A 12688-nucleotide genomic window follows, 5' to 3' on the forward strand; every position below is an offset into this window, starting at 1 on the left:
ATCCATCCATCCATCCATCCATCCATCCATCCAGCCATCCATCCATCTTCTTTACACCCTTGTCCCTCAGTGGGGTCAGGAGGGTTTCTGGTGCCTATCTCCAGCTAACGTTCCGGGCAAGAGGCGGGGTCACCCTGGACAGGTCGCCAGTCTGTCGCAGGGCAACACAGAGACACACAGGACAAATAACCATGCACACACACACCTAGGGACAATTTGGTTTTTGGACTGTGGGAGGAAACCGGAGTACCCGGAGAAAACCCACACATGCACAGGGAGAACATGCAAACTCCATGCAGAAAGACCGGGGCCGGGAATCGAACCCAGAACCCAGAACAGCTCTATCAACTGCGCCACTGTGCAGCCCGGTTTGATACTTATTTTAAGTGGCTATAAAAAAATCTAACAGGTTTTAAAGTGTTAGTTTGGCATACATCATGTAAACTGGTTCACACTCAGAAGTTTGCGTGTCTAGTTCTGGGAAAGCAAGTTGGAATTAGCAGGTAAGATCTAAAACAAAGCTGGAAAACAATCTGAAGTCTCGCAGGTGAAGGTTTAGTTTGAGCTGACTTATCCCTGCGAGACTCGCTCACTGGCTTACCTTGACGAGACGTCTTGAAGCTGAAAGACTGGAAGCCCCCAGTGAGGGCAGAGGAGTCGATGACATCGACCCCGTACTCACTTTGGCTCCGCCGATACAGAGTGACGGCGACGATCAGCAGCACCACGGTCACCATTCCCGCAGCCAAGCCTGAGTACAGGGCCACATCACTGGTTCTTTCCACTCCTTCGAAGGTTAGAAGGGAAAAGTTAGACTTTCTGTCACAGTCTGGGAAATGTTATTGTGTCTAATTAGGACACAAGAAGCAGCTTCTTCCCTTAGAAGCCCAAGAATCCGTGTTGTTAAAGAATATTAAAGTTGTGGAAGTCGGCGGGAGGCAAATCTACCTCTGTTCCAAACTACATGAGAGCCTTTTTGTTTTCTATCCATTGCCTGCCTCCTGATACACAATTTTATTGTTCCTTTCTGCAGAGTTAAGACTACTAATGAGGAACCTCTGAAGGAAGGCGATTATAATCAACCCAACACCTGACTGTCATTTCAAACACCGCTTGGCTCTGGTGTTGGAGGCTCTCTGCTTTCCACTGGGATAATGTGACAAAACCAATTCATTAAATTAGCTCATCGGCGACGATTACACTCTATCTGCTCCCGCCAGTATTGCGGCGTCCAACTCCACAAAGAGAAAGAGCGAGAGGAAAACAGAAGCTGCTAGCTTGTTCTTGAAAGATAATGAGATCTGTGCTAAAAACAGGACATGCTGAGAAATCCTCTAAGTAGCCTGAAGCTCAAAGGGAAGAAAATTGACAAAATATGCAAAGCGGTATTAGCAGCTATAGTGGCAGGTTAATTGAGGGCTCAGGAAAGTTACGGAAGCCTGAATGCATTTTTCTTACCGTTGGTGACAAATGGAAATACTGATTGTTGTTAAAGGACAAGTAAGGAGAACACGAGCTTCTGGCTCCGTATGGATCAAAATGACACTGCAGCAAATTCCTCATTTCCCTAAACAGCAATTAAGCATAAACCAGTGACTTTGCAGTGGATATCCACTGACAGGTGTGACCTGGCACGCCAAACTGGATGAAGTCAAAATTATGAGACTTATTAGAGGGGAGCTACGTATTGATACAAGATGCTTTAAATGCTGCTTTTAACAGGAGCCTGCTTAGTTATCTTAGAACAGTATAGGTGCTAAATTCAGATAGTGATAAGAGATTGCACTGGGACATGAGATGCTCCTCTGCAGAAGAAAGCTCAATCAGCTGTTATTGATTCCTTGGGGGAAAAATATATGTGACTTAAAATGTCTGCATGTGTTATATAAATGGTCATCAATACTGCAGCAAATTCCAGCATGTGTTATTTCTTTTTAATAACATTGAGAAGAAAAATTACAACAATAACGTAAAAATGAGAAATATGATAAAGTGTTTTAACATGTTTTAAATTGAGATATTGTACTACTGCCCACTGTCAGAGATTTTTTGCATCTTAGAAAAAAAATTAAAAAAAGCTATTAATATTAAAATCTATCATAATGCACAAGCAGAAACAACTTTTACTTTGTTTCTGCCTAATAATGACAGTGAATGATGATGATTACATATTGAAAATATTAAGATTAGAGAGTGCAGGGCTTATTGCTTCATTAAGTGTCTTATATGAGGAAATAATAAAAGACTAAGTGCATCTGTGAACGGATGTACAAGCTCAGCTTCTACCTCTTCATTTTTCAAGTGTCGCACAAAAAACCCCTCAAGTAATCCATGAACCCTTCGTCCTCCGCCTACTACTGAGAAACAACTGGGACATCGCACCCCGTCCACATTTAGGATTAAGAGCAAAGACTGATGACAATGGGTAAAATTGGATTAAGTCTTATTAATGATTACATATGGTCCAAAAAAAAAAAAGTCATGATGACAGTAATTTCCCAGCCAACTAAAACTGCTGCTCGCCATAATCCCAGTAGGATCAAGAAGCAGTATGGCAGGGATCCAATGTTGAGTCTTTTGAATAGATTTATGGATGATTATAGCTTAGCAATATTGTAAAGAAACAAAATCAAAACAAAATTATGTCTTACATTTGGAGCAAGAAAAAGAATAGCTCCACCTCAGCATTTAGTGCTGTTTCACATCATTCTAAAGCACACGTTATGTGTGGATGTCTATATTTTTTAAAGAATAGATCAACTATACAAAATACCTACACATAACTACTAAATGCACCATTTAAAATAACTGAAATCAACATGGAAAATATGTTAAAGCTGTGGTTCTCAAGAATATTATGCTGAGAAATGTCCAAACAGTATTACAGCAGGCTGTATTGTTGTATTGAAAGAAAAAAAAGAACCAAAAGTTCCTTTAAGGGTTTCAAGATTTCCCTTTTCCTGCCCTGATTTCCACTGTAAAAACGATGCCCCTCTGTACAGTCCCACAGGCGAAACCTTCCCCGATAAAAGAGTAATCTCCAGTCCTCTATTGTCAATCCACAGAGGATTCAAGTCGATGGAGGTCCAAGACTCTAAGGAGGATCGACTTGGAGTCTCCAGTCTGCCTGGTAACTCTCCATTTCCTGATTGTGCAATACTTCCTGTTCAGATCAACCCATCTCCTTTACAGAGTCTGACCTGAACGTCAATCCCGGTGTGAAACTTCTGATCAAATATTACATTTAGATTATTGTCAATAAAATTCACTCAGACTTTTCTGTGGACTAAATTTTGGGTCAGATTTGAACTAGAACTTTTACAGCAGAGAGAAAAACAAACATTTCTGAACAACCCTGACCTCAAAATGTGAAATCACTGTCCTGAGTTAGAAATAAAGAGATAGTTGCAGTAATGAGACTTGCATTTGCACTTCTGGCAGTCTGTATTATAATAACTCTTCACACATAAGAAAAATTGGTAACTTTATGCCTCACTAGGATGTGAATGCAGAAAAACAAATTACCATTAGCTTGTGATGCTCGGGGTTGTTGCCCTGGCAATTCAGGAAAAAAAAAAACTGGCAAATGTGACAGTTTTTTTTTTATTGCATCCTGAAGTTGTTGAAACTTTGTACATATAATATTTCTTGATTCAGATTCTGACATCAGAAGTAAACAGAACAGAGCGTAAGCAGAAACAGGAACTTTTTAAAATGCTCTTCTAGATCTATTTTTTAAAGCTCAATCTGTTTGAACTAATCTTTATTTGGCTGATTTGCTTTATTAGCTGAATATTCCAGTTAATTGGCCGTTTCTCTACAATGTGAATAAGTGATTCCAACATTTCCTCTGAGGTTCAGTGAAAGCCGTCCAATCACCACCAGTCTTCTTTTGTAATCCAATACAATGTTAACGTCGATCAATGATTTCAGTCTCCAAATGAATCAGTTAAAAGGATGCGCTTACTGCATGCAGGTGTGTGTTTGTGCTGAGGATTTAACTACACTCACACGCTCAGGTATTTATTTAAGCCCTTTTAGACCATCGTCACAGCTTGATGCTGCTCAATGGATATTTGCTTCATATCAGAAATCATATTGGAAATCAAACTTCCTGACCAGTTAGTGGTCAGAGGTAAGCCTTAATTATATTTTGAATGCCTAAAAGAAAAGGTAATTTCAGACAGTAATCCATTAACATCAGATCAAAATACTCTAATCTGACAGAGACATTTTTTGTCAGTGAGTGGAGTTGAAGTTAGAAGTTTAACATTTATTGCAAAGTTTGGATGACATGAGGGAAAAACTCACCCTGTGGCTTTGCGTCATGGAGCAACTTCCGATCTGCAGGCAGACAAACATTCACTTCAGAGTTTGCAGTCGGTTCACTCAGGCGCTGCTTGTGCATGCGTCCCTGCCTGAACACACTGTGCTTAATGTAAGTCAAGTGGATGAATAATGAAGACGGATGAGGGTGTTGGTAATGAGCATGATTATAATGATGATCATGATCCAGCCTGCTCTGCCAAAGATGATAAACATTTAATGTATAATGACACAGTCTTTAAGCATCATGCTTACAGACAGTAATGATCCCCAACTGCCTTTTTTTTTTTTACTTCTTAAGCAGATGACGTTACCCACTCTGAGTGCAGAGGCCGCCTGTGCAGTTTTCCGCTGCCGAAGCCGCGCCGTCGCAGAGCCGTCCTCCGTGTTTGGGCTCCGGAGCCGTGCACTCTCTGCTGCGCTGCCTGTCGCAGTCAGGACTACACACAGACCACTCGCTCCACTCCCCCCAGCCTCCGTCGACTGAGTGATAAAACACAGGCAGGAAAGAAAAAAATATGCATCTCATTAGCATAAGGAATTGACAGAGAACAGACGAGCAAACACAAACGCAACGCACAGAAGAGTAAAGCTGTGTTTTTCCTCTCGTGAGTACAGATTCTACTCCAAGTTGAAGCTCTCTCAAAAGTTGTTTGATTCTTTAAGGGAAACACTTTTAAAGTAACCGCTGCGGCTCCTTCCACGGCCTGTCAAGATGCTTTCGGAGTCTTCTTGACTCGGAGCACAGAGACTCTGTTTGTGCCATATCCAATCAAGTCTCCTTCCCGCCTCCAAATGTTCTGTAAGCGCCCTTCCTCCCGCTGATCTCATGAACCCTTTTTATGTCTCCAGACATGAGAAAGAATTCCTCCCCAGAGTGAGAGCGCTGGCTTCCCTGATAGCCAGTTTTATTGAATGTGATAGATGTTTTCTTCAGGCCGTACAGTGGTTGAAATCATACAGTTTGGGATTTATTCAAACGCGTCAGCAGAGCAGATGAAGGATTAGTTGCAGAAGTCGGAAGACGTCTCGTTCGTTTTCACAAATTAGACTGAAACCGGCTGTTCTGCTGTTCCAGCCAGTCGTCTGTGTTTTCCAGGTTCGTTGATTTTAATTGTGTTTTCGGTTTCAGACTCAGGCGAATTAAGTTCAGGTCAAAAGCCGTCCAAAGATTTTTAAACTCCCATCATATTGTGTGAGATGGTACTTCTCTTTGTTTGCTTTTACTGCACTGAACAAAGAGAATGGAGTGCCAACTTAAAAATATTGTGTTAATTGGTCATAAGTGATATAAAGAAGTTTGTCAAACTCACCTTATTTACGCATGTTTGACTTTAACAACTAAAATGAACTAAAATAAACTTATTTTGATTACTTGTGATGAAAATAAACATATTTAAATATGCTGGGTTACTTGGTCTCCTTTTTCAGTGTAATGAAACCATCTTGCCTTTAAGGACGTGTTAAAACTGTAAATTGTTTAATTCACAGCCCAAAAAGTAGCATTTAATAAATAAGTTTAAGACTTTTTTTGTTTAATTTCTTTAGGCAAGGAAGAAATAAATACATCACATTTCACACATTTAAAAAGAATATTTAAAGTTTTTCTTTGCTTCACGATGCCCTACCAAATGTTTTTCTTCCACAAAATTTTTTATTTATATGCTTTGATAGAGCACACACTGCACAGTTTCTTTGGCAAAGACTTTTTGTGCAAGTAAATGTTTGATTGTGCAGCCCATAAAATTACCATAACACAATCTTTCTGTATTACAAAAGATTTTTCCCAAAGCATAACATTCCCATTTTCTAAGAAAAAATATTTTGGGTTTTCATTAGTATAATAATCAGCTCCACACCAATAAGTGTGTTGAAGTACATCACTATGTGTAATGCATTTATATATTACAGGTTTGCTTTTTTAATTTTTAATTTTTTAAAACAATAAACCTTTCAGTTATAGTTTAATTTATTAAGATGCACCTGTGAGAAGCTCATTTGGTGCAACTCTGGACAGATGTAACAGTGTGAACAGTGAGGATCGACCAGAAACATTTAAGCAAAAGTATTTTCAACCTTCATGTTAACGTAGCTCAAAATGTCACTGTAAATAGTTTCAATCAACGGTTACCCCTCACTTTAAAGCTTTAAATGTTGTTTACTGTGTCTATTTATTCTTGTCCTTTAAGCTCATCTACCTTCCATTAGCATACATGGCAACAGCATATTAAAACCTAGGACATTTTGATGACTTTTACCTTTTCTTTGAAAACTTTCAGTCGAGGAACTTTTTGCTTCTCGGTTCTGTTTGATCACAGACGTCCCTGGGCAGAAGAGCTGAGCCTAATTCAATCATGTTGGCTGATAAATAACTCCAGGCAAATGCCAAAGTTGGAGTCCGAAAAGCAAACTAACACGTTCTTTCTCCTGATGAAAGCCTTCTTGTTTTTGTCAGAACCCAGTAGAGGAAATCTGACACTGAGACCAGAGAACATTTGATCCTGTGGATCCACACTGGACTGCAGGGCGTGGCTACTGTAGATTATATTTGTTCCAGTGAATCACACAGATGCTTGATCGCATGGGGATCTAGAGAGTTTTGAGATTTAGAGACTTCTTTTTTTTTCTTTTTTTTTTGCTGTGTTGCCTGATCCACTTGTGAGGTTGCTCAGCAACAAAGTCGAGGTGTGTAATTTTTGTAGAAGCATGGCAGCCACATAAATGCGAGAATCCAAAGGATTCCCAGCAGAACGCCGAGCTGCTGGTAAGACAAACAGCCCAATTCAGCCCAACCTGCCCAAAGATTTTAATATTCCTCATCTGTGATTTAATGCGAGTGCAGCTTTTTCCATGCATGCTGCAGCGCATTGCTCTCACCTGGACACACGGTGTTGCACGTGCTCTTCTGCACTGACATGCCCTCGCAGAAGGCTCCGCCGTTGAGAGGCGCCGGGTTGGTGCAGGTCCGCGATCGTTTCTGCACGCCCCGCCCGCAGCGCACGTTGCAGGCCGACCAGTCGCTCCACGACGACCAGCCTCCGTTCACTGGAGTGCAACCGGGATTCAAACGGGAAAGCAGTCAACGCGACATTTCCTGTTTCATGTACAACATCGGTGACCGCGGCGCCGACTGAGTCACAACCTTTCCGACGCGACGCAGGCTGTTTGACTAGTCTGCTAATTTGCTGTCACAGGAGGAAAAAAAAAGGAAGCAAACGCTATTGTTCCACTACTAAACATTGGCAATGGTAGGCCTGTCAGAGCCCTTCATTAACATTATGGAACTTAATAATTGATGGTCTTCAGCGAGCCGCCATAGTGAGAAAGAATCAGATATGTTCCTGCTGCAGCTTAATGCTCTCGCTGAATAAATAAGGGAATGAGACGGGAGGTCGGTGAAATGGGCACGGAAACGCTAATCAATGCTTCGCTTTAGTCAAAGAAGCGCGATGCAGGCGTGACATTATGATTTCACTCTGCATTGGCCCATTAAAAGCCCGAGAACATTGTGTGCTTGCCTGTCGCTACATAAAGTGCTCTGAAAAAGGTATTTAATGCAGGCACAAATAAACAGTGAAGTGTCACTGACCTCATGGCAGCTGCTTTTCAATCATGGATAATAAGACTCTTGTAAATATTGTGACTGTCTCCTTGCTTGATACGACTGATCAGTAATGATAAACCACTCACAAGACTCAAGAGTCCAAAAAGGACCACTGTCTAGTGGTGTCTGTTCAGTCTATAGGAGGCAATTTGACACCATAGCATAAGAGATTGACATCCGATTTACTGCTGCTTTCGTTCTGTGTATTGCAAATCATTTATTATTCTACGCTACTGCACTGCGCTTTACTTTCACGTCTTACCGTAGACTACAACCATAGCCGTGGCACTGCGTCTCTTGGCCACAATGTTGCTGGCAACACAGGTGTAGTTGCCGGAGTCAGAGAGGCGGGCCTCCGAGACGATCAGCTCATGGCCGTCCTTCTTACTGATCACGCTGTCGGCGCCAACGTTCAGGGATTCCTCGTTTTTCAGCCACTCCACCTGCAAAGAAAGAAAGAGAGAAAGAAAAAAAAGAATCAGATTGCTCTTTTTTTTTTTTTTAGCTTAACAAAAACACTTCCTGTATTAGCGACTTTTTGCACGAGCTGATGAAACGCCGCAACACTGGGGGCCCTCTAATGTGAGACTCCTCAGGAGGATTACGCTCAGATAAGAGCGACACGCGCCTTTTGTTTTATCATATGTTATTATGGGAGACTGTTGTGTAAGTGTGTGATTTTGATTAGTATTTTGGAGCGTGCTGCTCTCTTTCCTGCCGCTGCACACGGCTCCAAGTCGCACTCACTACAGCACCCCTGATAAAATGTAAAAATAAGCGGGAAATTAGATTACGTTTTCACAGCACCAGCATAATCTCACACTCAAAATTTCAACCTTTGATTACAGTTTGGAGTTTTTCTTTTTTTCTACTTTCTTACTAAATTCTTCTTCAATTATTAGATTCCTATCAAGTAAATAAGGCACTTTTTGTACCTTACTTTTTTGTGTAAAGACTAATGATGATGTTACCACGAAGCACAGGGAGGTTAAAGGTCAGCTAATCTGAAAATGTGGCAGTGCGAGACCAAAGTTAAAGAAAAAGAAAATAGTTTCCTTACTTTCACAAATCTTTTTTTGTGCCCATAAACATGCAAAAAAGTGGGTCCCAACTCTGAGTTACCACCAGTTTTAGCTGTAAAGGATGATGTGGTGTTTATCTGTCAACGTTCGGCAGACGCTTCAGAGCCTGAACTCACTCAGAGACGCTGTGATTATACCATCAACTTGATGAAAGTGGCTCACGCAAAACAGGCCGTTTTTTATAATTTATATGAATTTACACGACGCTTTAGAAGGTTAATTATGTTAAGATGCTAATTCTGAATGGTAGATCTCGTGGTGCTGTACTATGCGCCTTCAAAACATCTCGGGGAAAAATGCTTTGGTAGGATGAAGTATAAGCAAGAATGCAACGATATCCAAGTCTCAAAAAGACTGTCAAATGATGCTACTGGCAGAGAAAGAAAAATAAGTGATATAGGCATGTTTACCACTGCGTTGCATCACTTCTGTAAGCTTTAAGAAGTGAACAGACCCGCTGCCCGCAGTGTTAAAAGAAAAATCTTCGTCTATTGATGTTTGCTTCGAGATTTGAGCTCCGTGGCCTTGGAGGGCCCCCTTTGTCGAGTACTTTGTTGGATGAAGCACCAAATGTTTTCAGCGGACGACGAGTCAGAACTTTAAAAAGAGACCAGCAGAGCCGAAAACAAAGCTGTGCCGTTGTAACGCATGCAGATTAAGGTTTCTCGGCAAGACAAAGATGCTCCTGTTGGGAAAAGACGGCCGTTTTGATGGAAGCACATGTTGCTCTGGGTTTTGTGCCATCTTGATAAACATTCATCCCATATGCCCAGGACCTCATGGTATGCAAAAGAATATCAAGTTTTAAAACACCAGATTCAAGTTACAATCTTTGAAGATTTTTTTCCTTCCTTGGTCAACTTTAAAAGATCAACTTTTTGTGTGTTTTGAATCTTTGCGTGGTGCGTTTGCAACTTGTATTTTTTGCATCAGAAGCTCAGCTGTGTTTCTGAAACCCACAGTGATTTTCACCACAGGATGTCTGTAATGGCTCAATGCTTAGGAGATTGCAGCCATTCACTGCTGATTTCCTCTGTTTTTTTATTTTAATTTTTTTGCTTGCCAAATTGACAAAATCTCAAAAAGTTGTTTTAGATTTTACTTTGATGGGCAATATTCCTAAAATTTTGAACAATTTTCACTTTTTGACTGCAGCGTAGCCTCCTTCCTCCTCCTTACTTCTCTCTTTCCGAAGGACTAATTGGAAGGTGCTTTCAGCTCCAAATTATCTCGACTTGTTGATGATTAATGTTCCACCGGGTGATTTACACAAATTTTCTATAATTTTGTTGTCAACTTTCCAGTTCTTCTTTGGAAAGTGTCACTGGCGTCAGATTTTAAAATGACCCCCACATAAAATAATTTAGTGTTTTTTTTTTTTATCCATTTATCTACTAATGCGATGCAGACTGTTTATCAAGCTAGTAATATTTGCCTGGAATAATTAAGAAAGTAAAAAGTTGGACTAATTTATTATTCACTTTAACTCATATCTTACCAAGTATCATACACTTTATACTGCGGGGGAAGTTTAGCCAAAATAAACAGCTAACTCCAATTATTTAATTTAGTGTGGCAACTTCACAGTTTACGTCTTATTTCTGAGCAAGTTTGTCAAGAACCTTCTTCTTCTGAGTTGTTTATGATGACACCTTCAAATGCATCTCTAAACCTTATTGATGGTGTCATGAAAAAGTCAATTTATTCCACAAGTTTCAGATAATTAAGCAAATTGTTCATTTCAGCCAAATATATCCAGGGTAAATTTAACATAGAAAACAGTTCTTACTCTTAGGTTTCTTTTATTAAGGGGAAAACAGCAATTTAAACCAGGCCGACCCAAAGTGACAAATTAATTGCCCCCTAAGCCTATTAGCAGGTTTCACCCTCTAGCTGCCACCAAGCGTTTGCAATAACTGGAAGTGAGGTTTTTTTTTCTCCATCAGTAGTATTTGTCCATCGAGCAAATAATTGCACATTTTGACATTAAGAAAACAAATTAACTTATTGGAGACATGGCAATTTAAAAAAAAAACAAAAAAAAACAAAAGACTAATTTTTTGATACAATGTTTTGGTGCCAGGATGAGGCGTTTCTTAATTTGGTCGTATCAAAATTGGTTTATTTTGCAAAACTGCAATGGAAACTGTTTTTGTGTCCGAGTCACATGAACAACAACCGGATATGGCCATTGGTGCAACCACAAAGAAGACAACAAAAGGAAGTAGCTGGAAGATCATGGCGCAGAATGTTATTTTAATGATTTGAATGAAACGTTCCAGATTTTCTGATATATTTAATCAATTACAGGATGTTTTCCAGATGTAGTTAAAGCAGTTTTTTTTCTCCTCTCTAATAAGTGAAACTGCTCCCAATTACCATAACTTTATGATGACTAATGCTCCACCAAACATTAAAACATAAAAACTGCTGTTTTATATTTACTTTGACTATCCTTATCAAAGTCCACGTGATGAGCTGAAACATTTCTTTGTGTAAAAAATAAAACAGCAGCAATGAAATCTGACGGGGGGAAAAATGACTGTCCCGCTGCACTGTAGACGTCAATTTTAACCTTGGTTATAAAAAAGAAAATACCAGAAATAGTTGACATTTATCAAGACGAGATGGAGCCCATTCTGCAGTAATTGCAAAATAAGTAGTTTGTAAGAAAGGAAGCACAATGCTGACAACAACCCGGAGTGAGTGATGTAGTAGGTAGGTCACATCCACTACCGTTACCAATTCATTGTCCGTGCACCGAGTGAAAGTAATAAGGAATTACAAAATAAAAGCTGCTCTGTTGATGCTCCCTTCCTCGCATGACTGGCTCTGTAAATTGCTATTAATGTGCCACTAGCATGAGCTGTTCATTGAGAGGGACGAGCCGGAGCACGAGGAGTGGGGTTTGATTTATGGCCGTGTGTTTGGGGATTAAAACTCCGCCCCCGCTGGGAGCTCCATGTGTTTGTGTATTGGCGGGGTGTGTTTCTGTGTAAGGGGGCGTCCATTTGCCAGAGGAATTTAACAAGAACCACTGAACTTGGAGATTGCTTTGCTTTTTTCCAAAACCCTTGATAAGAAAAAAAATATAGAAGTCAGAAAATCAATAAATCAAGAGTCACGTTGTCACAAGTGGGTGCTTTTTTTTTGCCTTTGAAGGCTGAGGAAGTCTTTCATCATGTGGCTTTAATTTAGCTTCTTTTTTTTTCTAAAGGACTTGGCTTTGGACCTTTCAGCACGAACTAAACATTGGTGGGTTGAATTGGTCCGTCAGACGCCCTTATTTCTAAGCAAAGTTTCCTTTAATGTCATCAATGTTTATGTCCTCCATCCATGTTCACCAAAACTGATCAGACCACGAACCTGTGAATAAAATAAAACAGCAAAACCACGTCTTCCATGTCTGCTGGGGAGATTCTGTGTGAAAGAATAACAGAAAACAAAACTCAATGATGAAGTGGGAGGAAATAATTCATGATTTTTTTTTTTAAATGATGAAAGCTGTTGTTGAAAGGGAAGTCCTGTTTGTAGTTTGCTTCTACAAAGTATCGACTTAGAGCAGGGTGTCAAACTCATTTTTGTTCTGGGCCAAATCAGATTATAAATGCTTTTAATAGGCCGTTTGTGCCAGAATGTATTGATAAAAACCCACTAACGTGTTAAAAATATTAAC

The 12688-nt window shown here is 40.1% G+C and overlaps 1 protein-coding gene across 2 annotated transcripts in view; it reads right to left on the reverse strand.

The window, feature by feature from the left end:
* Nucleotides 1-12688, reverse strand: part of unc5da (unc-5 netrin receptor Da) — a 215192-nt gene that overhangs the window by 44224 nt on the left and 158280 nt on the right. Inside the window, exons 5-9 of one of the 2 annotated variants that reach the window (XM_016669837.1) lie at nt 8193-8373; nt 7204-7371; nt 4645-4809; nt 4312-4344; nt 683-787 (exon numbers count right to left, since the gene is read on the reverse strand). In XM_016669837.1, the coding sequence (XP_016525323.1) occupies nt 683-787; nt 4312-4344; nt 4645-4809; nt 7204-7371; nt 8193-8373 (652 nt within the window). Of the gene's footprint in view, nt 1-601; nt 788-4311; nt 4345-4644; nt 4810-7203; nt 7372-8192; nt 8374-12688 lie in introns of both variants that reach the window. The other variant, XM_016669836.1, reaches the window with a different exon arrangement.

This window comes from Poecilia formosa, unplaced genomic scaffold (genome assembly GCF_000485575.1).
Source record: "Poecilia formosa unplaced genomic scaffold, Poecilia_formosa-5.1.2 Scaffold28, whole genome shotgun sequence".
Taxonomy (NCBI): Eukaryota; Metazoa; Chordata; class Actinopteri; order Cyprinodontiformes; family Poeciliidae; genus Poecilia; species Poecilia formosa.